This window comes from Phalacrocorax carbo, chromosome 32 (genome assembly GCF_963921805.1).
Source record: "Phalacrocorax carbo chromosome 32, bPhaCar2.1, whole genome shotgun sequence".
In the NCBI taxonomy this organism is placed as follows: domain Eukaryota; kingdom Metazoa; phylum Chordata; class Aves; order Suliformes; family Phalacrocoracidae; genus Phalacrocorax; species Phalacrocorax carbo.
This window is the reverse complement of record NC_087544.1, coordinates 331,373-359,333: the sequence shown is the minus strand read 5'-3', so window position 1 is coordinate 359,333 and position 27,961 is coordinate 331,373. Positions and strand designations below refer to the sequence as shown.

Below are 27,961 nucleotides of genomic sequence, written 5' to 3'. Positions count from 1 at the left end.
TCTACTTCCGGTGCCGGGCGCCATCTTTGTGCCGGGCCTGAAGCCAAACGGCCTTCCCTCCCTTCCCTTAAAGGCGCAGCGCAGCCCGAACGCACCAGCGTTAACACGGGTCGATTTATTGATTTATTTACAAAACGATGGGGAATAAAATGCCGGGGGATAGGGGGAGGAGCGGGGGAGGGGGCGCTGCTCACTTGAGAAACGCCACCTCGGGGATCTTCCCTTCCAGCTGCAAGAGAAAGAGAGTGGGGGCTCAGCCAGGGGCTGGGGTCCCCCTGGAGGGGGGGTGGCCTGACTCAGACCCCTCCCCCAAACCCACCTTCAGCTGGGTGAAGACCTGCCCGGCACGGCCATAGTCCCAATCGTTGTCCTGCAGGCACCTGGAGCATAGGAGAGAGTGAGGCGACAGGGTGCGGGGGGTGAAGTCCCCTCCCGGCTGGGGCATGGGGAGCCCCCTGCTGTGGTGGGATGGGGGGGGGCCAGGACTCACTTCTGGGACCACTCGAGGTTCATGCCCGACTGCATGGAGAAAGCGGCCAGCATTTCCTGCTGCTCGGCAGAGAGTGTGGGCACGGGGCTGGAGGAAGGGGTGGGCGCCGGCATGACGAAGGCCTTGCGGATCTCCTCGGTGGTGGCGTTGCGGACAAAGAGCTCGTCGTTAACGATGCAAAGCCTGGGGAGGGGGAGAGAAAAGAGGGGTGTCCCACGCTGCCACTGGCGTCCCTCCCTCCCAGATGTGGTTTGCTGGGACCTCCAAGGCCACCCAGAGCCGCTCACCCAAGACCATGACCCAGCGGACCTTGAAGATCCCCAAGGATGGAGGCTCCACCACCAGCCAAAAAGTGTCTCCCGACATTCTGAGGGACCCTCCTGCGTCCCAGCTCCCTCCAGTCCCATCACTGGGCACCACAGTAAGAGCCTGGCTCCAACCAGTGTGCCCAGGTGGCCAAGAAGGCCGATAACCTCCTGGCTTGAGTCAGAACTAGCGTGGCCAGTGGGATGAGGAGTGGGATTGACCCCCAGTGCTCAGCACATTGAATATTGTGTCTGGTTTTGGACCCCAAGAAAGATATTGAGGTGCTGGAGGGTGTCAAAAGAAGAGCAACGAAGCTGGTGAAGGGTCTGGAGAACAAGAGAAGGAGCTGAGGATGTTCAGCCTGGAGAAAAAGGAGGCTGAGGGGAGACCTCATAGCTCTCTACAGCTCCCTGAAAGGAGGTTGGAGAGAGGTGGGGGCCAGGCTCTTGTCCCAGGCGACGGGACGAGAGGAAACGGCCTCAAGTTGCACAAGGAGAGGTTTAGATTTCTTTGAATCACAGAATGGTCTGGGTTGGAAGGGACTCGTAAAGCTCGTTTGGTCCAACCCCCCTGCCATGAAGAGGGACATCTTCAATCAGGTGAGGTTGCTCAGAGCCCCGTCCCACTCAACCTTGAATGTTTCCAGGCACGGGGCACCCACCACCTCTCTGGGCAACCCGTCCCAGTGTCTCACTGCCCTCAACGTAACAAATTTCTTCCTTAATCTAGTCTGAATCTCCCCTTTTTAGTTTAAAGCCATTCCCCGCCTTCTCCTGTCACAACAGGCCCTGCTAAAGAGGCCGTCCCCATCTTTCTGAAAGGTGCAAAAAGGTCTCGCCGGAGCCTTCTCTTCTCCAGGGAAACCAGTCCCAGCTCTCTCAGCCCTTCCTCACGGCAAAGAGATACTCCAGCCCCCTTCCTCATCCTCGTGGCCCTTTGCCGGACTCGCTCCGGGACGTCCATCCGTTCCGGGAAGCGACGCCGCGCAGAGCCGCTCACCGGCACCTCCGGTTTTCGATCCGCAAAAGGTTTTTTTTTCTGATCCTGCTCATCCCCTCCCACCCACCGACAGCTTCGCCGTGAAGCGGGGCCAGCGCCGAAGCGCCGGCTGACGTCCCGGTGGCCGATATCCGCTGCTTACCCGGCGTTGCCGGCCGGCACGGCGATGAACATGCGGGTGAAGGCGCGTACCGAGTCTCGGGATTTGCCGTCCACTGTGGGAAAGAGGGAGAGGAGGTGGCGGGAGGTGCTGGGAGGAAGGCAAGGTGGTGGTGGTGGGGGGACACGGCGGGGTGAAGCTCACCTTCCTTGAAGATCCCGTGGACGGCAAAACACAGCAGGGTGTTCTGAAAGAGAAGGGGGTGCGCCGGGTGAGTTGGGGGCAGCTCGGTGCCCCGGAGGTGGGGAGGGGGCTCCCCCCGCTCACCGTCTGTGCGCAAATATCCACCACGAAGGAGTTGATGTCGTGTTGGGTCTTGGGGAGCTCGTTGAGGAAAGCCACTACGTTGAGCCGCGTGTGTTTGAGCAGCTTGAAACGCATGGCTGGGGAGGGAGAAGAACGCTGAGCCCCCACAAACACACCCCGTGGCCCCCCACAAAGGGTGGCGTGGGGTGGGGGTGCAACGGGAGGGGTGCTTACTGGGGTCTTTCAGCTTCTTCACGTTCCTGCTGTCCTTGAAATACTCGTTCAGGCTATTCCTGCGGGGACAGACACCTGTAAAAGCTGCGCCGGGGCACGGGGGGGGTGTCCCCACTGTTACCCCCGCGAGCAGCAGCGAAGGGGTCGTACCTGGGGGGGTTTTGGGGTCCAAAGGGGATGCTGAGGGAGCAGCAGGCCCCGTCGTGGTAGGCATCCAGCAGCCCCTGCCTGTCGCTGGAGTCGTAAATGGAGTAATACCTGGGGGACACACACACACACGGAAGGGTGAAGGGGGATGAAAGAGGGTGAGGGGGGATAAAAGAGGGTTGGGGGCGAGACCCCTGCCCACTCCGGAGCTGGCACTCACTGCTGTAAGAACCGCAGCACCAAGACCTTCAGGTCATCTGAGCCGAAGTAGCTGCCCTAAAAGTGGGGGGCACAGTGGTTAACCCAAGCAACAGCCACCCCCCCCACCAAGTCCGGGATGGGGGCAAATGCCCCCCAGCCTCGTCCCTACCTTGCAGGCTGGCAGCGTCGTGGGGGCCTCCACATCGAAGGCGATGGGCGGAGGGAGCTCGTGGCCATCCTGGAGGGGAGGCAGAGACGGGGATGGGTAGCAAATCTCTTCCAGCCCCCCGGCAGGGCTCGACATCCCCCTCCTGCCCCCCAACAGGGTCCAGTGCCCCACCCCCAGCCTTCCAGCAAGGCTTGGTGTCCCCCCACAGCCCCCTCCTGCCCCCCAGCAGGGCTCAGTGTCCCCCCCAGCCCCCTCCTGCCCCCCAGCAGGGCTCAGTGTCCCCCCCAGCCCCCTCCTGCCCACCAACAGGGCTCAGTGTCCCCCCCAGCCCCCTCCTGCCCCCCAGCAGGGCTCAGTGTCTCCCCCAGCCCCCTCCTGCCCCAGCAGGGCTCAGTGTGCCCCCCAGCCCCTCCTGCCCCCCAACAAAGATCAGTGTCCCCCCCAGCCCCCTCCTGCCCCCCAGCAGGCCTCAGTGTCTCCCCCAGCCCCCTCCTGCCCCCCAGCAGGGCTCAGTGTGCCCCCCAGCAGGGCTCAGTGTCTCCCCTAGCCCCCTCCTGCCCCCCAGCAGGGCTCAGTGTGCCCCCCTCTCTCACCAGCCGCAGCAGCTTCGGGAAGCGCTCTCTGACGGAGCTGCCGAGAGGGAGCAGAGTCAGTGCGGTGGCCGGGCTGCCCACCGGGGCCAGGCCTTGCCCCCATGGCAAACACCAGCCCCCTCCCCGGGACCCCTCCCCGCACTGCTGCACCCCTTCCCTGCCCTCCCCAGAGCCGTAGGGTTGCGAGGGCACGTGGCGGGACCATCCCACGGCTGCCTCTCCCCTCCCTGATGCCACAGCCCCCCTTCCTGGGGGCCTGGCGCCATCCTCCCCACCCCAGGGCTGCCCCTGCCCCTGGGGGGGGTCTTGGGCTGCATCTGATGAGGAACCGAGGGCCCTACGGGCCGGGTCAGGACTTACCTGGCTCGTACTCACCTGGGTGCGGACGCCCAGAGGAGAGGGGAAGGGGGGGAAGAGGAGAAACCCCCTCCGGTCGTGGTGCAACCGTTGGCACGACTTGGCTGTTTACAGCTGCGGAGCCCCTGCGTTGGCGGGGGGGTGGGGGGCCCCAATCGGGCGAGCAGCGAGAAGGGGTGAAGCAGGAGTGGGGGACAGAGGGGTGGGTAGCGCAGGGTAGAGCCTCTTCTCCTTTGTGCCGCTCCCTCCCGGCCCCAGGAGCGTGTTGGGCTCCGGGTACGGCCGCATCCGGAGCCGAGGCCCTCGCCCGCGCTGGGGGCCGGCGTCGGCGCGCCCAGGGGTGCCGCGGGGGGGCCTGCCCGGAGCGGGCTGGAGGCCTGCGCCAGGCCTGGGATAACGAGAGCCTCCCTGCGCCGGCCGCGGCTGGGCGGCGGCGTTTGGCCACTGCACGGCTGTGCCTGTCTTAGGTTGTTCCTCCCGTGAGGAATCTTACCCGTCTCTGGCTAGCCAGCCATCGTCGAGGGCCAAACGCGGGCGCAAGGGGTGGGATAGCTCCGTGGGGGGAGGCTGGGGGGCACCGACGTGATGCCCCGTGCCGCGACCTGCAGCCCCTGAAAGCCCGTGGAAGGGCGGAGCGGTGTCGAAAAGCCCCGTCTGCGCGGCAGAGGGGTGGGAGCAGCAGGAAGGGAGCGGGGAGAAGAGGCTGCGTACTCCAAGGGAGGACAGGGAAGGGAGCAGCGAGGATGGGGGGGAAGAAGAGGGGAGAAAGCAGGGCTCCGAGCAGCTGAAACAGATCCACCGTCCTCTGATGGACGGGCGATGGCCTGTCCTGGCCTCGCACCACGACCAGGGGCTGTGTGGGAGCCTGGGGCAGGGTGTGGGGGTGTCCGGGCACCAGCGAGCAGAAGGCACGGGGTGTATATGTGGGGGAGGGGGGGACGGCCTCTCTTCGTCCTGTCGTGCTGCCCCCCGCGGAGCAGGGGCGGCCCACGGGCCCCTAGGGCCGCCCCAAGGCTAACACTGACCTGATGTAGGTGGACTGGTCCCGAAAAGCATTGCAGAGCGGGTTTCCGTCGAGCCAAAGCTCCTCCAGTTTGAGCCCCTTCACCTTGTCCAGCTCCCGATCCGATTTCAGCTGCAGGGAGGAGGTAAGGAGAGAGGGGGTGAGGGGCCGGGGGGAGGAGGGGGGACACGTGAAAACTGGGGGGGCTCACGTGGCACCCACCTCGTTGCGAGAGAGGTCGAGGATCTTGAGGCCAGCGGCTTTCTGCGCCAGCTCCGACAGGTCATCCAGGCGATAGAGCTTGTTGCTGCTCAGGTTCAGGGATTGCAGCTGCGGGGAGAAAGAGGAGGATTAGGAAGGGGGAAGGAGAGAGAGGGGTTGGGGGGGTCCAGCTGGTGCTGCCGGAGCTGGGAGAAATATCCCGTCCTCACCTCGGGGATGTTGTCCTCGATGATACGCAGCACAACCAACATGCAGCTCCGCTGGTTCAGCACCACGTCGATGCTCTGCGACACCAAATCTACAGGGGGTGCGTGTGTTTGTGTGGAAATGGGGGGTGAGGTGCTGCCCGCCGCAGCCCCCCTCCCACCCTTTGTGTCCCCGGGGTGGTGAATAAACGCTTACCTGGGTCGACGCGGAGGCTCTTGAGGTCTAACGCCCGCTGTGAACCATCATATCTCTTGCTCATGCACAGCTGGGACAACGCAACGAGGATGAGAGCGGGCTCTGCCTCTTCCGCTTTACCCAGAGCCCACACCCGGCCGCCCCACTCACCTTCAATTGCTCAATCTCCTCTGGTTTCAGCTCGTTTTGCAGGGACTGAGGTGGAGCTGACGAGTTGATAATTATCACCACCTACGAAAGGAGCGAAGCAGACCGTGAGGCAGCGCCAGGCCGGCAGCAAACGCGCCCACGCAGAGCAGGGAGGAACGGCCGTGCCGTGAGATCGCTCCCACGGGAAGCAGGCCCCGGCAGGAGCCGCAGACCTTGTAGTTGTCCCTGTCGGTGATCTTGCGGGAGACCTGCTTGAGGGCGCTGGCGGTGGTGGCATCCTCCACATAGAACTGGGCCCGGTTGTGGCTGTAGTGGAACTGAAAACGGGATGGGTTGAGGTCTGGGTGGCAGCTCCCGCAGAGCTGGAGCACAGCGGACGTCCTGGGGGACGCGTGCCCCTCACCGCAGCCTGCCAAACCACCCCGACCTCCCCAAAATGGGAAACGAAACAAAACCCAGGCACCTGGGCCCCTCGCTCACCTCGACGGGAGTGAAGGGGACGCTGCAAAGGTTCTGGATGGAGCTCAGCAGCCACGACTTGTCGTATTTCTTCCCGTAAGGGATCTAAAGAGACAATTTGCCCGGCGTCACGGCGCAGGCAGGGGCGGCAAGAGCGCACGCTGCTTGAAAGCTTGTGGAGGAACTGCCACGGTCCTGCCCAGGCCACGTGTGTTGCAGCTGGGCAGAATGCAGCTGCTTTCTGCGTATGCCCAGGAGAAAAGGAAGCGAAAAAAAAGCAAGGAGAAGAAAGAGAAGAAAGAGGAAAGAGGAGCGAGAAAGGAGAGAGGAGCGAGAAAGGAGAGAGGAGCGAGAAAGGAGAGAGGAGCGAGAAACAGAGCAAAAATGGGAAAAGTAAAGAATAGAATATACTATTTCCGTTGGAAGGGACCGACAACAATCATCTCGTCCAACCGCTCGATCCCTTCAGGCCTGAGTAAAAACTAAAGCTTGTTGTTAAGGGTATTGTCGAACCGCCTCTGGAGCCCTGCCAGGCTTGGGGCACCGACCACCTCTCCAGGAAGCCCGCTCCAGTGTCTGAGCACCCTCTCAATCAAGAAACGCTTCCTCACATCCACTCTGAGCTTCCCCTGATGCAGCTTTCAGCCATTCCCGGGCATCCTGTATCCTGGATCCCAGGGAGAACAGCTCAGCACCTCCCTTCCCCACGTCCCCTCCTCGGGAAGCTGCGGAGCGCAAGGCGGTCACCCCTCAGCCTCCTCCTCTGCAAATGAGACCAGCCCAAAGCCCTCAGCTGCTCCTCACGGGACAATCCTCCCAGCTTTGCTCCCTCCTCTGCCTTCAAATTCACACTCAAGCACCTTCACATCCCTTTTAAAAACAAGGGGGTCACAATACTTGAGGCGAGGCCGCACCAAAGCTGAACCCAGCAGGACAATCCCTCTTAACCGGCTGGTTCCGCCGTGTTTGATGCTCCCCAGGGTGTGGTTTGCCCTCGCTGCTGGCTCCTGTTGAGCACTCCTGGATCCCTTCCTGCACAGCAGGTCTCCAGCCACTCCTCTCCCTATTTATCCTTGTGCCCAGCGTTACTCCGTCCCAGCTGCAGAATCCAGCATTCGGATTTGTTAAATTTCATCCCACGAATCAGAAACCAGAACAATCACAGAGTCGTTTAAGTTGGAAAAAACCTCTAAGATCATCAAGTCCAACCTTTAACGCCACGTCCACCACTAAACCCCGTCCCTCAACATCACATCCTTTAAATCCCTCCTGGAATGGCGACTCCACCGCTTCCCCGTGCAGCCTGTTCCAAAGCTTGACAACCCTTTCCATGAGGAAATTTTTCCTTATTTCCAACCTAAACCTTCCTTGGCACAACTTGAGGCCATTTCTTCTTGTCCCATCGCTTGGTACAAGAGCCTGATCCCTTCCAGGTAGCTGTAGGGAGCGATAACATCTCCCCTCAGCCTCTTTTCTTCTAGGATGAACATCCCCAGTTCCCTCTGCTGCGCCTCATAAGACTCTTAACACGGAAATGGGGTGACACTGGCCACGATCGCTGCCCCAACGCCGCAAAATGGGGGGGTCGGGATATGTAACGATGGCCGCGATCCCCATCCCTGTGCCTCCTGCTCCACTCACGGTGATCTTGAACCAGTTCCTGCGCCCGCCGTCACGGCTGGTGCTGCTGCTCCGCTCCGGAGTGGGAAGATCCCGTCTGACCGTGACGTGGATGTTGTTCGTGCGATTTGGCCGCGGCCCGTAGGGCAAGCTGGAAACAGTGAGGTGAGATTGGGGGTGAGCCCTGAACCACCCCCAAACCCTCCCCAGCCTCGGGGCAGTTCTACAGGGCTCCCACACTCACTATCGGCTGCGAGGCCCATCGTGGGCCTCGCTCATAGGGACATCACCGTCGTCTTCCTCCAGCCGCGCGCGAATGCCGGGCCCGCTGCGGCTCCGGGGGTGGTGGTTCATCTCACTGTACATCTTTCCACGGAACGGGCCGCGACCCTTCTTCCTGCGGCCCGAGAAACCTCGGCCACCGACGCGGTCATCGTGCTCTGCCCAGGCAGCACCGCCATCAGCTGCTGCACCAGGACCCTCCCGGCCGCGGGGTCCCCCTGCTTCAGCCCCCATCTCGTTCCTTTGGCCCCATCCCTTCCCTTCAGGCCCCCATCCCCGATCCCCCCACTTCAGCTCCCCTCCTCTCTCCCCAGGTCCCCTCATCTCTTCTCCAGGCCCCATCCCCTGTCTCCGGGCCCCCTCCCCTCCCTCCAGCCCCCATCCCCTCTCCCCGAGCTCCTCTCCTCTCTTTCCGCGCCCTCTTCCCCTCTCCCCGAGGTCCCATCTCTCCCCATCCCCCCTGCCCCTCTGCTCTTACCGAGCCCCCATCCCCACTCCTCTGGGAGCCCATCCCCTCTCCCAGCCCCCTCCCTCCAGGCCCTCGGCCCGGGCCCAACGCCACCTCCAACCGCCGCCACCTCCAACCGCCGCCACCTCCACAACTCCCCTCCTCCACCCCACCCGGGCCCGGGTGTTTCCCCCCCAACCGCCCCCCGAGCCCCCCCCCTCCCCTCCGGGCCCCGCCGCCCCGGGCCTCGCTCACCGCTGTAGCCCCCTTTGCCCTCCTCCGCCATCACCGTCCTCCGCTCCCGGCACCGCGGCCTCACCGCCGCGCCCCACCCCCCCCAGGCGTCACTTCCGCCCGGAGGTCACCACCTCTGCCCACCCCCCGCCGCGCATGCGCAGCCACGCCCCACGCCGAAACTCTCAGGTCGCCGGTTCGAATCCCGCCCCGGGAAGAAGAGGCAGCGCAGAGCGAAAGCGCCTCGGAACCGGGGTCGCAACGTTTTAATGGGGGGGCTGCAGCCCCCGGGGGGTGGCCCGCAGCTTTACTGGGGTCCACAGCCCCCCCACCCCAGTCCATCCAAGGGTCCTGCAGCTTTTACTTGGGTCCACAACCCCATCCAGGGAGCCATACGGCTTTACTTGGGTCCGCAGTGCCCCATCCCGGGGGGGTCCCACGGCTTTAACAGGGTCCACAACCCCTCCGGGGGTCTGCAGCCTGGGAAGGGGGATGGCAGCATTCCTGGGATTCCTGGCCCACCAGGAGGGGCCACACAGCCACCATGACCAGGCAGAGACGGGGACAGGCCTCGGCGTAGGCTGTGGGACCCTTCAGAGGGAAGTTGGGGTGCTGCCCCCCACACCCTGGCCCTGCCTGGCCCCTGGTGGGACAACAAGAGGGTCCCGGAGGCAGGTTAGGGTCCCCGAGGCAAGTTGGGGTCCCAGGAAGGACCCTACCCCATCCCCACGCAGATGTCCGTCTCCGAGCCCCGCAGAGCACGGACTGAGTCCGTCTGTCCCGGCCGGTGGGACAAGGGAAGGGGGAAAAGGACGTTCAGGCCAGGAAAACGACAAAGATGATGAAGAAAACGATGAGGATGAGGAAGATCTTGACCATCAGCCAACGGTTGGACGTGACCGACTGGAAATACTTGAGGATCTCCCCGTGCGCCGCCTCCACGTTCAGCTGCGCGTCCTCCACGCTGGCGTCGATCCTGCAGGCGGGGAGGGTGGGACAGTGAGGGGGATGGATGCCAAGGGGACGGAGAGACAGACCAAAGGGATGGACAGGCAGATGTAGAGGGGAGGGGGTCCAGTACCTCTGGATCGTCTCCTCCTGTTCCTTCACCATGTGTGCCAGCTGCTGGAAGATGGAGCCCAGCTCCACGATGGTGGATTCGATGTTCTGCATCGTGTCTGCCCGGCTCTGGATGTAGGAATCCTGTGGGAGAGTGGGGACAAGGTGGGGGTCATCGGTCCCTGTGTGTCCCCCACCATAACCAGGTCATTTTTAGGGGGGTATATGTGTGTGTCCCCCCCCTCAGGGTCACATCCCCACCTGCTCGTCGATCAGCTGTAGCTGCTGGCTCGTCCGTGCGTCCATCTCGATGGCCACTGCCCCAGAGCGCTGCGGCTCGTCCTGCAGCACCGCTGAGCTACCTGCGGGGAGAGAGGCGGCTGGGGCGGGGCCTGAGTGGCATGTTGGGGTGGGACAGGACACAAAGACACTCCCCTAGCCCCCCCTTTACCTCCCCCCCAAAATCCCAGCACTCACCCAAGTTGCTGGCAGCGAGGGGCAAAGCGGAGACGGGGGAACGGGAGAAGTGTTCGCGGCGGCTCCGCTGCTGCTTCAGGTTCTGGGGGTGGGGGGGTGGGGGTGGAAAGGGAGGGTCAGAGCAGGCAGGGGCATGTGGGGGGACACAAAGTGGGGTGGGGAAGGGCAAGGCCTCACCTCTGTCCGCACCTCCAGCACCGATTTGAAGTCGTTGGACATAGAAGCCAGTTTGGACTGGGAGAAGAGGAGGTGGGGAATCAGCCACTGGGGGGGTGGGGAGTGTATTTTTGTGGGTGTCCCCCCCCAGAGCTGTCCCCACCTGCAGTGACACCACGACGGTGTTGGAGTGGGTCTGGACATGCCGCCCGCTCTGGCCCCCCCTGGCCCGCACCACCTCTTGCAGCTGCGCGATCTGCTTGTTCAGGCTGTTGATGTCCTGTGGGGGGGGAGGCAAGGGGGAACGGGTGGGTCAGGGACACTCCTTAACACTCCCCCCCCACCCCAACCCCCCCTGACCCCCCACCTGCTTGATGATGTAGGTCAGCTCCTCGATCTCCACTGCTTTGTCATCGAAGAGGGACTTCCGTTTGGCCACTGCCAGCGTCGGCCGGGGGACACAGAGGGGGAGGCATGTGTCAGGGCACCCCCTCCCTGTGCCACCTGCACCCCCCAGTCCCCCCAAACTCACGGATCGTCAGCTTCTCCAGCTTGGCGAAGGTGTTGCTGAGGTCCTTCCCGATGCGCCTGGCACCAGAGAGGGACACGTCAGAGCTGGGGTGTCCCTGGCACCCCCATCCCATCGCACCCAAGGACCCCGACCCCCCCGTCCCCCCATGCCTATGGACCCCATCCCCCTCTCCCCATCCCCTTAGCACCCCATCCCATCCCCCCACGTCCCTATGCCCATCCCCCTTCCCCTCCTGCCCCCCCATCCCACCACACCCCATCCTCCTCCTGCCCCTGGGGACTCTGTCCCGTCCCATCTCCCTGCACCCCATCCTCCTCCCACCCCTGGGGAACCCATCTCATCCCCCAGCACCCTGTCCTCCTCCCATGCCCCTCCTTCCCACCCCCAACATGGGGAACCCCCATCCCCCAGCACCCTGTCCTCCTCCTGCCCCTCCCCAGGACCCCATCCTGTCCCCCTGCACCCCATCCTCTTCCCATTCCCTTCCTGCTGTCCCCAACCTGGGGACCCCCCTATCCCTGTTCACCCCATCCTCCTCCTGCCCCTGGGGACCCCATCTTCCTCCTGTTCCCCCTCCTGGACCCCTCAATCCCCCTGCACCTCAGCACCCTGTCCTCCTCCTGTGTCTCCCCCCAGGGACCCCATCTTGTCCCCCTACACACCAGCATCCCATCTTCCTCCTGTGCCCCCCTCGGACTCCCCAATTTCCCCCCCCCCCACACCTGTGGACTCCCAATCCCCATGCACCCTAGCACCCCCCATCCCCCTCCTGCCCCCTCCCAGCACCCTGCCCTCATCCCATCCCTCTCCTGCCACCCCCCCCATCCTGGGGACCCCCCAGAACCGTGTCCTCCTCCCGCCCCTGGGGACCCTGTCCCATCCCCCTGCACCCTGTCCTCCTCCCATCCCCTCCATGTGTCCCCCCAGGAGACCCCCACCCCCCAACCTGGGACCCCCCAGAATCCCGTCCTCCTCCTGCCCCTGGGGACTCTGTCCCACCCCCCCCCCCCCACCCCCCCCCCAAGGAGCCCCCAACCCCAGCACCCGAACACCGCCCCTCCTCCCGTCGCCCCCCCTCACTTCGCCATGAGGCTGAACTCGCTGCGCTGCCGCCCGGGGCCCGGGGCCGCTCTGCCGGGCTGCGCCCCCTCCTGCAGCGGGGAGACCGGGGGGAGGGGTGGGTGTGTGATACCGGGGAGGGGGTGCAGGGGGTTCCCCCGGGTTGGAGGAGGGGTCCCCCACGGTGGGGGAGGGGCAGGGACACCCACCTGCCGGCCCTGCAGGGATTTGCAAGCGGAGAGAAACTCCTGGGTCCGATCGCGACACGACATGGCGTCCGGTGGCGGGGGGAGGGGCGGCGGGGAGGGGGCGGCGAGGGGCGGTGGGGGCACGGCCTGTGTTTGGGGGGGTCCCAGGTAAACGCCCGGTTCCCGCTGCCTAGAGCCGTGCCGGCGCCGCGCGTTCATCGGGGCTCATCACCTGCCGCTGCGGCGGGAAACGGTGGGGAGAGTCAGCGACCGGCCGGGACCCCCCCGCCCCGGTCCGGCGTGTCCCGGGGGAGAAACGGGGTGGAAGGGGAGGGGGTGTTTACCGGAAGGGCGGAGCTGACGTGGCCCCGCCCCTCCCGCGCACTCACCGGGACTTGGTTCGGGCCTGGCGCCGCCGCCGCCGCCACCGGGATCTACCGGCCGCGCTGACGTCACTGCCACGTCGCTTCCCTTCCCCCCCGTCAGCATTCCGGAAGTCCGGCGCGCTATAGCTCGGTAAGTTCTCTAAGAGACCGGAAGTGCCCGTCAGTCCTCCGGAAGTTGGGCGCTCTATGGGCCAGCGGTCCTCCAGGACGCCGGAAGTGCTCCGGGAAGGCGGGCTCTGGAGCGAGCCCTAGCGACGGGCCTCGCCCTTAGCAACGGCTTGGGAACGGAACAGCTCCGCCCCTTAGCGACAGGTCCCGCCCCTGGAGGCCAACGGGGACGAAAGGCCCCACCCCTTAGCAACAGGCCCCGCCCTTATGGACTGTCAGAGACTAGAAAGATCCCAGCCCTGGAGACCCCCGAGGAGTATAAAAGCCCCGCCCCTTAGCGACAGGCCCCGCCCTTGGAGACGCCCAATGGACTCCGCCCATAGCAACAGGCCCCGCCCCATGGCAACAGCCACCCACCCTAACAACCAGGGCGCGACCTTGGCAACCACCATCGCCCTTAGCAACGGGGCCTCCCCCTCCAACCCACCCCCCCTCCTCCGTTCGGTAACCTCACCGTGACGCCATCAGATGACCTCACAACCCTCCCCTCCCTTCTCAAGGCCCCTTCCCCCCCCCCCGCTGGAGGGACCCCAGCGTCCAGGCAGGGAGGAAGAGCGGAGCCGAGAGCGGCATCAACGGACTTTATTGAGGTGGGTCCCATCGGCGGGGGGGTCCTGGTGCGGAGCCCCCGGTGGTCCCAGTGCTGGCTGGTCCCGGCGGTGGGTGGTCCCAGTGGAATGACGGGAGGTGAGGTGGGGGGGTGTCACTCCCGCTTCTTGTAGTCCTCGAGGTGGGCGAGCACCCAGGCAGCGGGGCCCAGGCAGGCAGTGAACATGGCGAGGAAGCCCACGACGCTCTCCTGCGGGCACAGCGCCGTCAGCCCCAGGCCCAAGGTCACCCGCCGCCCCGGTTGTGTCCGTCCCGTGTCGTGTCCCCCGCCCAAACCACCCCCCCGGCGCTCACCCCGGGTCCCAGCGGCTGCTGCGGTGGCCCCGAGATTATGCCACGTCGGGCCGGGCCGGGCCGGGCCGTGGAGCGCAGGAGGGAACGGGCCAGGCGGGCTGCGAGCGGCATGGCGGCGACGGAAGCGGAAGTAACGGAGCCCGCCACTTCCGGCGGAGGAGACTGACAGGAGTCCCGCCCATTTACTCGCCCACAGGCACGCCCTGCATGTAACGTGGCCCCGCCCACTGCGCCGAGACCACGCCCCAGATACCGCCCCAATATTCACGCCCCGCCCCCGAGCTCAGCCTCCACCTATCGCACACCACGACCGCCACTCGAGCCCCGCCCAATAGCGACACCGCCTCCCGCACTCAAGCCCCGCCCCCGAACTAAATCCCGGCCTATCGCACACCAGCCAGGCCCCGCCCACAACTCCATCCCCACAGAGCCGCTTCGCCGTGACCAAGTCCCGCCCATCAACCGAAGCCACGCCCACGCCCGGCGCCATTACGCATGCCCAGGCTGGGGAGAGCGGTCCTCCCGCCCACAGGGGGGCGCTGTTCCACCAGTAACTAACTGGGGGTAACTGGGCAGGATCCTGCCCCTCCCCCTGCCCGAGACCAGATTAAATTTTTATTATTTATTTGTTACATACAAACAAAATAGCTGGAAAAAAAAAAAAACCAAACAACAAAGGGGGGGAAGGAGGGGCCTCGACTCCCGCGAGGCACCAGAAACAACCAAAACAGGCAAAAATCCCCTCCCAGCCCCAAAATGAACACCCCCCCCCCCACCCCCCCAAATAAGCCCCCCACCCCCCCCAAAGGAGGGGGATGGACGGGGAGGGGGGACCCCGTCAGCCATTCGGCGACCGGAAGCAGGGTTTACAACCGGGCCGGTTACCCGTTTCCGAGGCGAGGTGGTGGTTTTGGGGTAAAACCATCCGATTTGGGTCCAGAAAGCGGTGGGGGAGAGGCTCAGTGACAGCAACCCCCGCAGTGTCCCCCCCCGGGGTGGGGGTGACTCTCCCCGAACTTGGTGCGTCGGCTGAGGATCTCGTAGGAGGAATCGTCCCCGCAGCAGCCGGAGACGCTGGGGGAGGCGGCGTCCACCTCGAATCTGGGGGGAGGAGGGGGGGGGGACAGGGCGTCACCCCACCCCCCCGCATCACCCTGACCCCTCCCCCGTGTCACCCCAACACCCCCCACATCACCCTGACTCCCCCCATCACCCTGACCGTACCCCGTGTCACCCCAACACCCCCCCCCCCCCCCACTGTGTCACCCTCCCTGGCTGGTGCGGGAAGAGGGGGGGAAAAACACCCAGAAAAGGGTAAAAACACCCAAAAATATCCAGAAAAGGGGTTAAAACACATCTGGGGAAGGGGTAAAAACTAAACAGCTGGAAAAGGGAGTAAAAATTAATGGTAAAAATAAGTGGGAAAGATTAAACAGAGCTGGAAAAGGGGGAAGACACAGAAAATGGGTTAAAAACACCCAGAAAAGGGATTTTTAAAAATTCATAAAAAAAGAGATTTAAAAAAAGGAAAAAAAAAACCCAACCAGAAAAATAATTAAGAATTTAAGACACCTGGAGAAGAGATTAAAAAAAATCCTGGAAAAATGGGGTTACAACACCTGGAAAAAAAAAAAAAAGAGAAAAACACACCAAAAAAGGAAGTTTTAAAAAGTCCCAGAAAAGGAGGGTTTAAAAAAAAATCACCTGGAAAACGGAATTTAAAAAAATCCCCAAAAAGGAGCTCAAAAACTACATGAAGGGCCAAAAACACACCCAGGAAAGGGGTTTTTAAAAAAAATAATCTGGAAAATGAGGTAAAACCACCTGGAAAAGGAGGGGGGAAAAAAAACCCCAAAACACCGGAAAAGGGGTAAAAAGAACCCAGAAAACCTCCAGAAAAGGGTTTTTTAAAAAAAAAACCACCCCAAACACCAAAAAGCCAACACACACACAAAGTAGAAAACGGATAAAAGAAACCCTGGAAAAGGGGCAAAAGCCTCCGGAAAATGGGTTGAAAGAGGCCCAGAAAAGGGTCAAAACCCCTTGGAAAATGGGATCAAATCCCCAGAAAAGGGGCAAAAAACTCTCAGAAAATGGGGCTAAAACCCCTTGGAAAAATGGGTGAAAACACCCCAGAAAAGGGGTAAAACCCCCCTCAGAAAACAGGGCTAAAAAACCCTCAGAAAATGGGTTTAAAACCTCAGAGAAGGGGCAAAAACCTCTGGAAAATGGGATCAAATCCCTGGAAAATGGGGCAAAAACTCCTCAGGAAAAATGGGGCTAAAAACCCCTTGGAAAAATTAGGTTCAAATCCCCTAGAAAAGGGGCAAAAACCCCTCAGAAAATGGGTTCAAATCCCTGCACAAGGGTAAAAACCCCTTGGAAAAGGGGTTGAAATCCCCGGAAAAGGGGCAAAACGCCCTCAGAAAATGGGGCTAAAAAACCCTTGGAAAAATGGGTTCAAAACCCTGGAAGAGAGGTAAAAACTCTCAGAAAAGGGGTTCAAACACCCTGGGAAAAGGGGCAAAAGCCCCTCAAAACATGGGGCTAAAAACCCCCTTGGAAAAATGGGATCAAATCCCCAGAAAAGGGGCAAAAACCCCTCAGAAAATGGCACTAAAAACCCTTGGAAAAATGAGCTCAAATCCCTGGAAAAGGGGTAAAACCCCTCAGAAAATGGGTCCAAACACCCTGGGAAAAGGGGCAAAAAACCCTCAGAAAATGGTACTAAAAGCCCTTGGAAAAATGAGCTCAAATCCCCGGAAAAGGTGTAAAAACCCCTCAGAAAATGGGTTCAAATCCCCAGAAAAGGGGCAAAACTCCCGCGGGCCCTGGCGCCGAGGGGGGGGACCCGAGCACCCACCTCTCTCGGCTGCCCCTGCCCCGCCTGCCCGCGTCGCCCGGCCCCGGCACGTTGCCAGCGCACTGAAAAGACAGTCGTGCGAACAACGTGTTACAGACGGACGGACGGACAACCCCCCCTGCCCCACCCCCCACTCCTCCCTCCACCCCGGGGCTGGAAAACGGGGTAAAACCAAGCAAATTTGGGTGTTTTTTTACGCTTACTGGAGCGCTTCTCGGAAGAACTGGTAGGCGCCGTGGTTGTGTTTAAACACCGTCAGCATCACCTTCTTCATCTGCGTGCTGGGAGTGGGGGGGTGGGGGAGAAGCTCAGCCAAGGGGGTGGGCAGCCCCAAAACCGCCTGATTTTCCCCCAAAAAAGTTGCCGGTTGTCACCTGTTGGCCACCAGCTGGAGGATCTGTAGGAGGAACTTGCCCAGCCCTCGCCGCCGGACCCTGCTCTCCAGCTGCACCTCGTAGCTGCGGAGATAAAAATCGGGGTCTTATAAAGTGAGAAAAACCCTTTTTTGGGGTTTTTTTACCCCGTTTTTGAGGGCACCCACCAGTAGAGAACCTCGTCGCCGCACTCGACGTCGAAGCGGAAGTGGGAGAAGGCGACGGGGCCGGCGCCAGGGTCGCGGGCGATGAGGTACCAGGCCCGATCGTCCCGCAGCTCCTCCCGCTTCTCCCGCTCCTTCCAGCCCCACTCGCTCTGCTCGTACCTGCCCGTTTGGGGTGAAAAACAAGGATTTTGGAGCAAAACTCAATGATCGGGGAGGCAAAATCCCCGCAATGATTTTGGAGGGTAAAAAAAAAAAAACCCTGCAAAGCCCAGGGATTTGGGGGGGGAAGCAAAAAAAACCCCAAACCCCAACAATTTGTGAAAGGCAAAAAACAGCCCCCCCCCACCCATTTGGGGGCAAAACCACCAATAATTTTGGGGCAAAATCACCAATTTGGGGGGCAAAACTACCCTCCCAACAACCCTCTCTTGTTCTGCGGGACAAAACAAACCCCACTCAAACATTTTGGGGGAAAATCCAAAGCCTTCCACAATTTGGGGCAAAAACCCACCATCTTGGGGGGCAAAATCCAAAGCCCTCAAAATTTTGGGGGGCAAAACCATCCCCACAACAATTTTGAGGGGCAAAACCTAAAGTCCTTGAAAATTTGGGGGACAAACCCCAAAGCCCTCAACAATCCTGGTGGGCAAAACAACCCCCCAACCATTTTGGGGCAAAATCACCAATCTTGGGGGGGGGCAAAACAACCCCCACAACAATGTTGGGGAGTAAACCCAAAGCCCACCCCCCCCACCCCCCCCCCCAATTTAGGGGGCAAACCCCAAAGCACTCAAAACTTGGGGGGCAAAACCACCCCCCAACCATTCTGGGGGGCAAAACCCAAAACCCCCCATAATTTGGGGGGGGCAAAACCCCACCAATTTAGGGGGCAAACCAAAGCCCCCAGCAATTTTCGGGGCAAAACGCAAACCCCACCCAACCGTTTGGGGTGGGGGGGGGTGGGGCAAACCCCAAACCCCAACAATCTGGGGGGCGGGGGGGGACGGGACACAAAAAGTTCCTCAATTTGGGGGTGCAAAAACCCCACCCCAAACATTTTGGGAAAGAAAACGCCAAAGATTTGGGAAGTAGAACAACCCCAAGGACGCGGAGGAGCAAAAAATCCACCATTTGGGGGTAAAAAAAAACCCAACACCCCAACGATTTCGGGAGCAAAATCCCAACAGTTTGGGGTCCCGGCAGGGAAGGGTTTCCGCGGGGATGCCGGGAAGAGGCCGGATCACCGGGATCGCGGCAGAACCCGACTCACAGCGTCTGCATGTTGGTCTTGGTCAGCTCGAAGGCCCACTCGAGGGTGGCGGGCTCCAGCCCGGAGACGCGTTTACACTCGATGGCGACGTTCAAACTACGGGAGATGCCGGGAGGGAAACGGCGTCGGCACCGGGGATACGCCGGCGACGCCGGGAACGGCTTCGGTGACACCGCGGCGGGCAACACTCACCCGTTCCGGTCGTATTTCTTGAAAACTGGGAATGCTTCGAGGGGATCTTCGAGCTGGAAGACACCAAACAGCACCCCGAAAAACAAGCGGGGAAGGTTTGCTCCCACCCGCCAGGCCCTTGCTCTGCGGCGGGGAAGGGGTTTTCACCAATTCTGTGGAGTTTTAACCCGTTTTTTTCACCCCGCCGGCGAGGGCGACACTCACTTTGTTGGCGGCTTCCACCTTGGCACAGACTGCGTCCATGGCCGCTCGCTCCTCCAGGCGCTTTTGCTTCTTCTCCTTGGCTTTACTCGACTTCCTCTGTGGCAAAAAGCAGCAAAAAAGCACTAATTTTCACTAAATTTGGGTTATTTTAACAAATAATTAAGCTCCACCCACCAACAGCAGGAATGTTTTGCCCAGAAATTAATAATAACTCAAGCCCGTGGAGAAAATAAATAAGCAAGCTGCAGGTACGGAGTGTGGTTTGCCAATAAATCCTTGCAAAAAAGTGATTTTTTGAGAAAAACCAGCACTTTCAGGTGCACTGAACCCGTCCAGACCCCGTGGGTAATTAAATTAGCGGGGTTTTACCCACAAATCTTTTGTGTTTTAACGAAGCTGGTGCTCATTAGACAGACAGGGAGGTAGCATCAAGCAGCACCCATGTAAAATTACTGCTTTTAAGTGCTTCTTTCTCTTAAATTTTAGGAGCCCGCTGCCCAAATATGGGTGATTTTACCCCAAAACGAGGGAGGGGAGCCCCACAATCCTGCTGGGAACCCTCCAAACCCCCAGCAAACCCCAAAGACCCACAGGGTGTCAAAGAGGATCTGTGGATTCCTGAGCTTTATCTCTGCCAAAACTAAGTTGAAAACACTCCAAAAACAGTGTTTTACAGGACAAAAAACACTGATGCACATGGTTTGGGGAGCAGGACAGGGCAAGCCTCCCCCCAAAAATACACCTGTCAGCATTTCCAGAGGAAATTAAGAGGTTTTTGAGGGTTGGATCAGTGGTTTTTCCCAACCACCTGCTGCTGGCTGGGATACAGACCCCAAAAGCTCCGGGTTTGGCTCATTTTAGGGAGAAAACCTGCAGGTTTTCCAGCACTTGGGGTCCATGGTTAAAGGGGAAGTGGGGTGAGGTCTCTGGGGTCTCCCAGTGTCCCTGCAACCCCCCCATAGGGACCCCCAAAACCCTTGAGACCCCTGAATGTACCCTACTGCACCCCAAACACCTGCCCTCCCCCCTCAGCCCCACCAAACCTCCGTCTCTCCCCACAGTCCCCCCCAAAACCCCAGACCTCCACCTCAGAAACCCCTCCATCCCTCTAAACAGCCCCAAATCCCCCCTCAAACTCCCTCACAACCCCCCCCACCTCCCCCCGGCCCTCCTTAACCCCCCTCCAGGAGCCCCAAATCCCCTAGAAGGGCCCCTAATCTCCTCAGGGAGCCTCAAATCCCCTCAGAGGGTCCCACATTTCTTCATGGGAGGTCTAAGTCCCCATGAAAGGTCCCAAAGCACCTCACAGGGGCCCCAAAACCCCTTAAAGAGTCCCAAATCTCCTCAGAAGAGCTCCCAATAGCCTCAGAGAAACCCAAGTCTCCTCACCGAAGCCTCAAATCCGCATAAAATGTCCCAAGTCTCCTCACAGGAGCCCTAACGGCCTCAGAGGTACCCCACAGGAGCCCCAGATCCCTACAGAGGGTCCTACATTTCTTCGTAAGAGCCCAAGTCCCCTCACGTCCCCTCAGGGAGCCCAAGTATTCTCATAAGAGCCCCGAATGCTCTCAGGTGGCTCCAAATACCTACGAAACTCCCAAATCTCCTCATGGGAATCCCCCAACACCCTCCGAAGGTCCTAAATCACCTCAGAGAAGCCACATATCTCCTCATAGGAGCCCCCTCCATCCCCCCAACCACTCAAACGGCCCCAAATCTACTCAAAGGCCCCGGCCCCGCCCCCTTCTCCTCAGGATGAGCTGCGGCCCGGTTCCACTCACCCCCATGGCGGCGGCGAGCGCGGCCGCGACGAACCCACACAACGCGGGGGCGCGTACGGGACTAATAGGGCGCGCGCGGGAGCGCGCCTTATATATAGGGGGAGGTGCGCGCGCCTGCGGCCGGCCAGCGCCACTGCGCCCGCGCGGAAGGGAGGGGGAGGACAGAGCGGCGCTGCGCATGCGCAGTACTGCAAGCACGGTGGGGGTACGTGAGGGGACGCTCATGCGCTGTATTGGCGGGGAGGGAGGGAGAGCCGGCGCGTGGCGGCGCCGTTGGGCGCGAAGGGAGTTCGACGCTGATTGGCTGAGAGGGGTGAGGGCGGGAGAGCGGGGGGGGGCCGGGGCGGCGGTTCGCTAAGGGGAGCGGTGTCATGGCGGATCTGCGGACCCCAGGTCTGACCCACAGCGGCCCCAGGGCCCTTGGCACAGCCCATAATCCTGCCCTACAGCCTGATCCCAGGGCCATTGGCATGGCCCGTAACCCTGCCCCACAGCCCAGCCTCACAGCCTGGCCCTGGGTCCTTGGCATGGCCCATAACTCTGCCCCACAGCCCTTGGTCTGCCCCACAGCCTGGCCCCGGGGCCCTCAGCATGGCCTATAACCTTGCCTCACAGCCCTTGGCCTGCCCTGTAGCCCTGCCCCACAGCCCTTAGTTTGCCCCATAGCCTAGCCCAATTGCCCTGCCCAAGAGCCCTCAGCCCTCCCCATAGCCCTGCCCCACATCCTGGCCACAGGGTCCTTGGCCTCCCCCACAGCCCTGCCCCATAGTGGCCCCATGGCCTACCCCTGAGCCCTGACCCACGGCAGCCCCATAGTCCTGAGCCTCATAGTCCATACCCAGCCCAACAGCTGGCCCCATAGCCCCAGCCAAACCCCATAGCCTGCACCACAGCCCCTCAGCAATGGGGGGACACCCCACACCCCCATCCCAACCGCTGTGCCCCACAACCCCCACAGTGGTGAGCACCCCCAGATGGGGGGGGAAGAGGGGGTGGCAGGGAGGTGTGGGGCAGCCCCATGGTGTGTGAGCATCAGGGAGCTTGTGATGGTGTGTGTGGGATCCCCATGGGCCCCCCGCCCCGCTACCCACAGTAGGTTAGACCCATGTGCCACATCAGCCCCACAGTCCCCCCAAGGGACAGACCCCCTCCAGCCCCACAGCCCCCCCAATGGGACAGAATCTCCAGCCCTACATCAGCCCCATGGGCCCCCCAAGGGACAGAGCCCCCAGCCCCCCCAAGGGACAGGACCCCCCCCCAGCCCCACATCAGCCCCCCAGCCCCCCCAAGGGACAGGACCCCCCCCAGCCCTACATCAGCCCCATGCCCCCCCCAGTGGGCCAGACCCCCCCTAGCCCCCCAAAGGGACAGACACCCCCCCCAGCCCCACATCAGCCCCATGGCTCCCCCAAGGGACAGACCCCCTCAGCCCCACATCAGCCCCATGCCCCACAGTGTGAGAGACCCCCAGCCTCATGGCCCCCCCTAATGAGCCAGACCCCCACCCAGCCCCACAGCAGCCCCACAGGCCTCCCCCAGCGGGCCAGTCCCCCCCCCCAGCACCACATCAGCCCCTTTGTCCCCCCATCACCCCCTGGCCCTTTGTTCCCTCCAGCCACACACCAGGGGGTGCCACGGCACACGCATGTGTCCCCCCTCCCCCCATGGGTCCCAGCCCCACACACGCCCCACAGCGAGGCTGGGACCCCCGTGTCTCCACCCCCCCTTGCCCCCCCCCGGCGCCCCCCCCCCTTGCCGCCGGCGGAGGGGTACGCTGGGGGCGGGGGGGCCGTGCTGAGGCCGGGGGAGCTGGAACTACTTTGGCACTGTCAGGCGGCGGGAGCGGCCGGCGGCGCATTGTGTGGGCGCGGGTGGGCTCGGGTGGGCGCCGGGACCCCCCCGAAAACATCACCCCCTTCCCCCGCTTCACCCCTTCCCCCACTTTACTCCTCATTTTGGGGGGGGGGGGGGGTTTCCTTCCTTTTTGGGGAGGGATCTCCGGCTTCCCAACGCAGCAACACCACCTCCCCCCCCAAATTCCCACGCCCCCCCCCCCCCCCCGATAACCAAGGTTGGGTTAAAGTTTGGCATGGGGCAGCGGGGCTAAGCCCCCCCCGCCCCCCTCGGCGGGGCTTTCTGGGGTGTCCCCGGGGGGGGATTTGCGGGGGGGGTCACCCTGAGCCCCCCCCCCCCTCCAGGCGATGCCGTCGGTGATGGAGAAGCCCTCGGGGATCCTGTCCCGCAGCCGGGCGAAGTCGGTGGCCGCCGGCGGTGGTCCCCCCCCCTCCGAAGACGAGGGCAGCGAGGACGAGCACGCCCACGGTGAGTTTGCCCCCCCTCCCCAAAACCCCCGCACCTGTGACCCCCCCCCAAAAACATGCCTGCGCCCCCCACACCCCCCCAACCACATCTATGTGTTGGGGCGCCACGCTCGCCCCACGTGTTGGGGGCGGGGGGGGGCTGCGCTCACGGCACCCCCCACCCGTGGGGGTTTTATTCTGCGGGGGGACACACACGACATGGGGACACGTTGTTGGGGGGGGGGGGGGAACAACAAAGCCCCGTCCCCATTGTCCCCGACTGCCCGCGTGTGCATCGGCTGCCGGCTTTGTTCGCCGGCGGGGAGGGGGGCACAACCACTGCCTCCCCCCCCCAACATGAGGGGGTTCTGCGTAGACCCCCACCATTAACCCCCATCCCCCCCCTTTTCCCTCTCCCCCGCCCCCCCAGACAGCATGATCCGGGTGGGGGCCGACTACCAGGCGGTGATCCCCGACTGCAAACCAGGTAGGGGAGATCTGGGGGGGCTGAAGGGGGGGCTGGGGGGTGTCCCCACCCCCCTTTAACCTCCCTGCCCCCCCCCCAGAGAGCCCCGCCCGCTACAGCAACAAGGAGCTGAAGGGGATGCTGGTCTGGGCCCCCAACCACTGCGTCTCTGACGCCAAACGTGAGCCCCCCCCGTCATATCGGGGTGTCCTTCGGCGCGGGGGGGGGGCTGTGGGGTGCTCCCCGCCCCCCTGACACCCCCTTTACCCCCTCTGACACCCCGTTTTCATCCCCAGTCACCCCTTTACCTCCCCTAACCTTCCCTTTTCTCCCCCATAACTCCCCTTTGCCCCCCAGCACTCCCTAATTCCCCCTTTTCCTCTCTGATACCCTCTTAGTCCCCCCCTCTGCCCCCTCAACACCCCGTCCCCCCTCCTTTACCCTCCCCACACGCCCTGTACCCCCCATAACCCCCCCGAACCCCCTTTTTACTCCCTCAGTGGACAAGTACATTGCCATGGCAAAGGACAAGCACGGCTACAACATCGAGCAGGTACTGGGGACACCCCCTTCCCCCCTCCCAAACAGCCCGGAATCCCCCAGGCTGTACCCCAAGCACCTCCTGATCTCCACCCCCCACTTGTGTCCGTCTGTCTGTGTCCGTGTCCCCGTCCCCCTCCAGGCTCTGGGGATGCTGCTGTGGCACAAGCACGACGTGGAGAAGTCCTTGGCCGACCTGGCCAACTTCACACCCTTCCCGGACGAGTGGACAGTGGAGGACAAGGTCCTTTTCGAACAAGCTTTCAGCTTCCACGGCAAAAGCTTCGCCCGCATCCAACAAATGGTGAGAGACCCCCCTAAAATGCATCCCCAAACCCCCCTGCACCCCATTGTGCCCCCGGTGACCCCCCAGCAGCAGCTGGATCCATCCCCGGCCTTCTCCGGTGTCTCCCAGTGATGCTGGGCTGGGGGTTGGTGTCTGCATGGGATCCCCAGGGTGTCCCCAGGGGTGCTGGGGGGTGGTGTGACGGACTCTCCTGGGACCCCTGGTGTCGAGGAGGTGGTACATGCCACCCCCCAACACCCCCCCATAGGGGATGGTACGTGCCACCTCCGACCCCCCCCATAGGGGATGGTACGTGCCACCCCCACACCCCCTGCACAGGGGATGGTACGTGCCACCCCGACCCCCCCCATAGGGGATGGTACCTGCCGCCCCATCCTGCCCCCAGCAGTGCCACCTGCTCCCCCCCAGCAGGTGGTGCCTCCCCCTCCCCTCCTTTTAGGGGCCTTCCCCCCGTTTTTAGGGGTTCCCCACCCCCCCATTGCTAGTGGGCTGTCCCCCAATTCAGGGGGTCCTCCTCCATTGCCCCTCCCATCATTAGGGGGTTCCCCCTTATTTTAGAGGGTTTCCCCCAAATTCTAGGGGTTTGTCTAGGATGCCCCCCCACACTTCCAGAGGGTTCTGCCCCCCCATTTTAGGGGGGTTTCCTCCCATTTTTAGAGGGTTCCCCCCACCCCTCCCCATCCTTAAGACAAAACCCCCCCAAAACTCACCCTGTGCCCTCCAAACCCCCCCTCCTCGCCCCCCCCACCCCCCCTCGCAGCTCCCCGACAAGCTGATCCCCAGCCTCGTTAAATATTATTATTCCTGGAAAAAAACCCGCACCCGAACCAGCGTCATGGACCGACAGGCGCGACGCCTCCTCGGCCGCAAAGACCGCGACGACAGGTAACGCCCCACCCCCCAAGAAACCCCCCCCCCCAAAAAAACCCCCCAAAACCCCCTTTTTCACCCCCATTTCCATAGCAACGACGAGACCGACGACCACCCGCCCCGTTAACGATGGGGAAACAGAAACACCGGACCCCAAAAAAGAGGTTTGGGGGTGGGGTGGAAAGAGGGCTGGGGTCACTTTGTGAGCACGGTGACCCCAGCCCTCCCTCCCACCCCTGCCCCAAATTAATCAATTCCAGCCTTTTTACCCCAAAACCGCGGCACGGAAGGAGGCGCAATATCGTCACCACCCCCCGGCGCGGCACCGGCGTCGCCCACCGCGGGGGATGCACCTCAGCCGGGAAGACGTCGCCGGCGTCACCGCGAACCCCGATTTGGGGGCTCTGGCGCTGCGGCAGCTGGATTGTCAGCTGGTCTCCCTCAAACGGCAGGTAACGAGCAATAACCTGGCCTGCCCCCCAAGTCGTGGGGTGCCCCCCAAGTCGTGGGGTGCCCCCCAAGTCGTGGGCCCCTCGTTCTCACAGGTGCAGCGGATCAAGCAGATCAACAGCGGCCTGAAGCAGGCGTTGGAGGGCGGCGTGGAGGGGCTGCGGCCGCCGGAGGTGGGGGTTTGGGGGAGGCCCCACGCGCCCCATAGCGGCCTGCCGTGCCCCACGGTGCCCCCCCCGTGCCCCATCACATCCTGCCCATCCCCCACCGCATCGCACCAGCCCCCAACACGCCCCCCACATCTCCCCACAACCCCCCAATCTCTCCCCGGCCCCCCACGTCTCCTCACCTCTTCCCCCGGCCCCCCACATCTCCCCCAACCCCCAATATCCCCACATCTCCCCACAGCCCTCATCTCCCCTAGCCCCAATCTACCCCCAGCCCCCCAGAACTCCCCCAGCCCCCCACATCCCCCCATATCTCCCCACACCCCCTACATCTCCCCCGAGCCCCCTACATCTCCCCACACCCTCACATCTCCCCCGAGCTTCCCACATCTCCCCACACCCTCCACATCTCCCCCGAGCCCCCACATCTCCCCACACCCACAACCTCCCCCAGCCCCCATCTCCCCACACCCCCTCTCTCCCCCAGCTCCCCAATCTCCCCACACGCCCCACGTCCCCCCCAGTCTTCCCCAGCCCCCCACATCTCCCCCATCCCCCAATCACCCCACATCTCCCCACAACACCCATCTCCCCCCAGGCCCCCAGATCGCCCCACATCTCCCCCAGCCCCCCACATCTCCCCACACCCCCGTCTCCCTCCAGGCCAGCAGCAAATTCAGCTCTCGCTGGACAACGGATGAGCAGCTCCTGGCGGTGCAGGGTGAGCCCCCCCCATTACCCTCGTTAACCCCCCATTAACCCCTCCCTCATTAACCCCCCCCCATTAACCCCCCCGCCCTCGTTAACCCTCGCCAGCCCTGCGCCGCTACGGCCGTGACTTCCCGGCGGTGGCGGGGGTGCTGGGGAACAAGACGGCGGCGCAGGTGAAGAGCTTCGTCCTGGGCGCCCGGCGCCGCTTCGGCCTTGACCGGCTGCTGCGGGAGCGGGAGGCCCTGAGGGGGGGGGAGCCCCCCGCGCTCCCCCCTGCGCCGGGGCGGGAGGAGGAGGAGGAGGAGGAGGAGGAAGAGGTGAGTGTGCGTGGGCGGGAGGGGACTGGGACTAGTTCTGAGCCAGGGACTGGGACGAGGCCCTCGCATCAGGGCTGCGACTGGTTCCGGTCCCAGTCCCCGTCCCAGTTCCCCTCCTAAAGCCAGGCACTGGTCCCAGCCCCAGCCCTATTCCTGATCCCCATCCTAGTCCCGGTTCAATTCCTGAGCCAGGCACTGGTCCCAGTTCCATCCCCAGTCCCAGTTCCCATCCCAAGTCAGGCACTGATCCTAGTCCCAGGCCTGGTCCCAGTTCCATTCCTGAGCCAGGCACTGGTCCCAGTCCCAGCGCTATTTCTGGTCCTAGTCCCAGTCTTGATCTGGGCACTGGTCCTACGTGGTCTCAGTTCTATCCCCAGTCCCAGCCCCATTCCTGGTACCAGTCCCAGTCCTGAGGCAAGGACTGGTCCCAGCCCCAGCTCTGGTCCCAGTCTTGGTCCTGCACCTGGTGCTGGAGCCCCGACCATGGCCCCGCCCGCCCGGCTCGGCCCCTCCCACCCGGCTCGGCCCCTCCCACCCGGCTCGGCCCCGCCCCGACACCGCCTCTCTCCCTGCAGGTGCAGATCACGGGGGTCTCTCGCCCGGCTCCGCCCCCCAGCGCGGCCCCGCCCCCTCCGCCGGCACCACCACCCCCGCCCTCCCCCTCGCGCCCCCCTCAGCCCCCGCCCCTCCTGCGCCCGGCCCCGCCCCACGCCCCGGTGCTGCCGCGGCCGCCGCCGCCGCTCCAGCAGGGCCGGGCCCCGCCCCCCCTCATCCGCCCTGGCCACGCCTCCGCCGCCCGGCCCCGCCCCCCCGCCGCCGGCCACGCCCCGCCCCGCTGAGCGCTGGGGATCCGCCGCCTCCGCAGCGCCCCCTGCCGGGCCGGAGGACACGCGGTCCCGGGCGGGGGGGGAGGGGCGCGGGGAGGTGGGGTGGTCCCGGGGTGGGGGAGGGGGGCTGGGGGTGCCCCGGCCGCGTTTGCAATAAAGGTATTTTACTAGAGTGGTGCATGCACTGGTGGGTACTGGGAGCAATGGGGGAGGGGGGGAAGCTACTGGGATGGCTGGAGGGAGTTCCTGGGAGGGGTTACTGGGGGTGGTTGGAGGGGGCTGCTACTGGGAGCAGCGGAGGGGTTACTGGGAGGGCTGGATGGAGTTACTGGGAGCAGCGGAGGGGGTGGCTACTGGGAGGGATTACTGGGACACGGGGCAAGCACTGGGTAGGCTACTGGGGTGGGGGAGGAGGGGTTCATGGGAACACAGGAGGGGTTTACTGGGAGGACTGGGGTGGGTACTGGGAGGGTTTACTGGGAGCACTGGGCCGTTCCTGGTAGGC

The 27,961-nt window shown here is 63.1% G+C and overlaps 4 protein-coding genes and 1 long non-coding RNA gene across 6 annotated transcripts; 1 reads left to right on the top strand and 4 right to left on the bottom strand.

Moving 5' to 3' along the window:
* Nucleotides 1-110: 110 nt before the first annotated feature.
* NXF1 (nuclear RNA export factor 1) lies at nt 111-8,821 on the bottom strand. The gene is made up of 21 exons (XM_064437448.1): nt 8,744-8,821; nt 8,003-8,198; nt 7,780-7,909; nt 6,160-6,243; nt 5,892-5,996; nt 5,680-5,760; nt 5,530-5,599; nt 5,337-5,425; nt 5,128-5,235; nt 4,928-5,037; nt 3,546-3,582; nt 2,953-3,021; nt 2,803-2,858; nt 2,586-2,693; nt 2,436-2,494; nt 2,223-2,338; nt 2,100-2,142; nt 1,938-2,010; nt 491-673; nt 320-380; nt 111-229 (listed from the first exon to the last, which is right to left on the bottom strand). The coding sequence occupies exons 1-21, from the start codon at nt 8,772-8,774 to the stop codon at nt 191-193; spliced, it is 1,848 nt and encodes a 615-aa protein (XP_064293518.1). The 5' UTR covers nt 8,775-8,821; the 3' UTR covers nt 111-190.
* Nucleotides 8,822-8,971: 150 nt separating this feature from the next.
* STX5 (syntaxin 5) lies at nt 8,972-12,737 on the bottom strand. The gene is made up of 11 exons (XM_064437487.1): nt 12,583-12,737; nt 12,215-12,431; nt 12,027-12,097; nt 10,947-11,002; nt 10,782-10,852; nt 10,578-10,694; nt 10,436-10,492; nt 10,259-10,340; nt 10,043-10,143; nt 9,804-9,925; nt 8,972-9,698 (listed from the first exon to the last, which is right to left on the bottom strand). Exons 2-11 carry the CDS (start codon nt 12,410-12,412, stop codon nt 9,539-9,541), a joined length of 1,035 nt encoding a protein of 344 aa, XP_064293557.1. The 5' UTR covers nt 12,413-12,431; nt 12,583-12,737; the 3' UTR covers nt 8,972-9,538.
* Nucleotides 12,738-13,313: 576 nt separating this feature from the next.
* On the bottom strand, nt 13,314-13,933 carry LOC135310271 (uncharacterized). Its single transcript, XR_010370402.1, has 2 exons — nt 13,651-13,933; nt 13,314-13,546 (listed from the first exon to the last, which is right to left on the bottom strand). It is a non-coding gene; the product is annotated as an uncharacterized LOC135310271 (long non-coding RNA).
* Nucleotides 13,934-14,251: 318 nt separating this feature from the next.
* NAA40 (N-alpha-acetyltransferase 40, NatD catalytic subunit) lies at nt 14,252-20,665 on the bottom strand. 2 transcript variants are annotated; one of them, XM_064437483.1, is made up of 9 exons: nt 20,502-20,665; nt 18,721-18,816; nt 18,517-18,569; nt 18,325-18,420; nt 17,055-17,213; nt 16,888-16,971; nt 16,717-16,794; nt 16,514-16,575; nt 14,252-14,751 (listed from the first exon to the last, which is right to left on the bottom strand). In XM_064437483.1, the coding sequence occupies exons 1-9, from the start codon at nt 20,505-20,507 to the stop codon at nt 14,489-14,491; spliced, it is 897 nt and encodes a 298-aa protein (XP_064293553.1). In that variant the 5' UTR covers nt 20,508-20,665; the 3' UTR covers nt 14,252-14,488. The 2 variants fall into 2 exon arrangements, with proteins under 2 accessions (XP_064293553.1, XP_064293554.1); XM_064437484.1 differs by lacking the exon at nt 16,514-16,575 and having other exon boundaries at nt 20,502-20,664.
* A 1,727-nt stretch (nt 20,666-22,392) lies between these two features.
* RCOR2 (REST corepressor 2) lies at nt 22,393-27,628 on the top strand. The gene is given in 13 exon segments (XM_064437505.1): nt 22,393-22,823; nt 23,232-23,288; nt 23,368-23,448; nt 23,768-23,820; nt 23,950-24,111; nt 24,875-24,984; nt 24,986-24,999; nt 25,078-25,148; nt 25,245-25,436; nt 25,530-25,607; nt 26,265-26,322; nt 26,418-26,629; nt 27,205-27,628. Coding segments are annotated over 13 exon segments (1,473 nt in total). The 5' UTR covers nt 22,393-22,702; the 3' UTR covers nt 27,469-27,628.
* Nucleotides 27,629-27,961: the final 333 nt, after the last annotated feature.

Excerpts from the sequence above, each read along its gene's own strand:
- STX5 (XM_064437487.1), bottom strand. The coding sequence starts at position 12,412 with ATGAACGCGCGGCGCCGGCACGGCTCTAGGCAGCGGGAACCGGGCGTT. Across the intron at positions 12,098-12,214 it reads AATCCCTGCAGGGCCGGCAG|GAGGGGGCGCAGCCCGGCAG; the intron begins GTGGGTGTCCCT and ends TCCCCGCTGCAG. Across the intron at positions 10,695-10,781 it reads TGACCTACATCATCAAGCAG|GACATCAACAGCCTGAACAA; the intron begins GTGGGGGGTCAG and ends CCCCCCCCACAG.
- NXF1 (XM_064437448.1), bottom strand. The coding sequence starts at position 8,774 with ATGGCGGAGGAGGGCAAAGGGGGCTACAGCG. Across the intron at positions 5,600-5,679 it reads AGGAGATTGAGCAATTGAAG|CTGTGCATGAGCAAGAGATA; the intron begins GTGAGTGGGGCG and ends GCGTTGTCCCAG. Across the intron at positions 381-490 it reads AACCTCGAGTGGTCCCAGAA|GTGCCTGCAGGACAACGATT; the intron begins GTGAGTCCTGGC and ends CCTATGCTCCAG.
- NAA40 (XM_064437483.1), bottom strand. Across the intron at positions 18,421-18,516 it reads AAGAAATACGACCGGAACGG|TTTGAACGTCGCCATCGAGT; the intron begins GTGAGTGTTGCC and ends CATCTCCCGTAG. Across the intron at positions 16,972-17,054 it reads GGCGACGAGGTTCTCTACTG|CTACGAGGTGCAGCTGGAGA; the intron begins GTGGGTGCCCTC and ends TTATCTCCGCAG.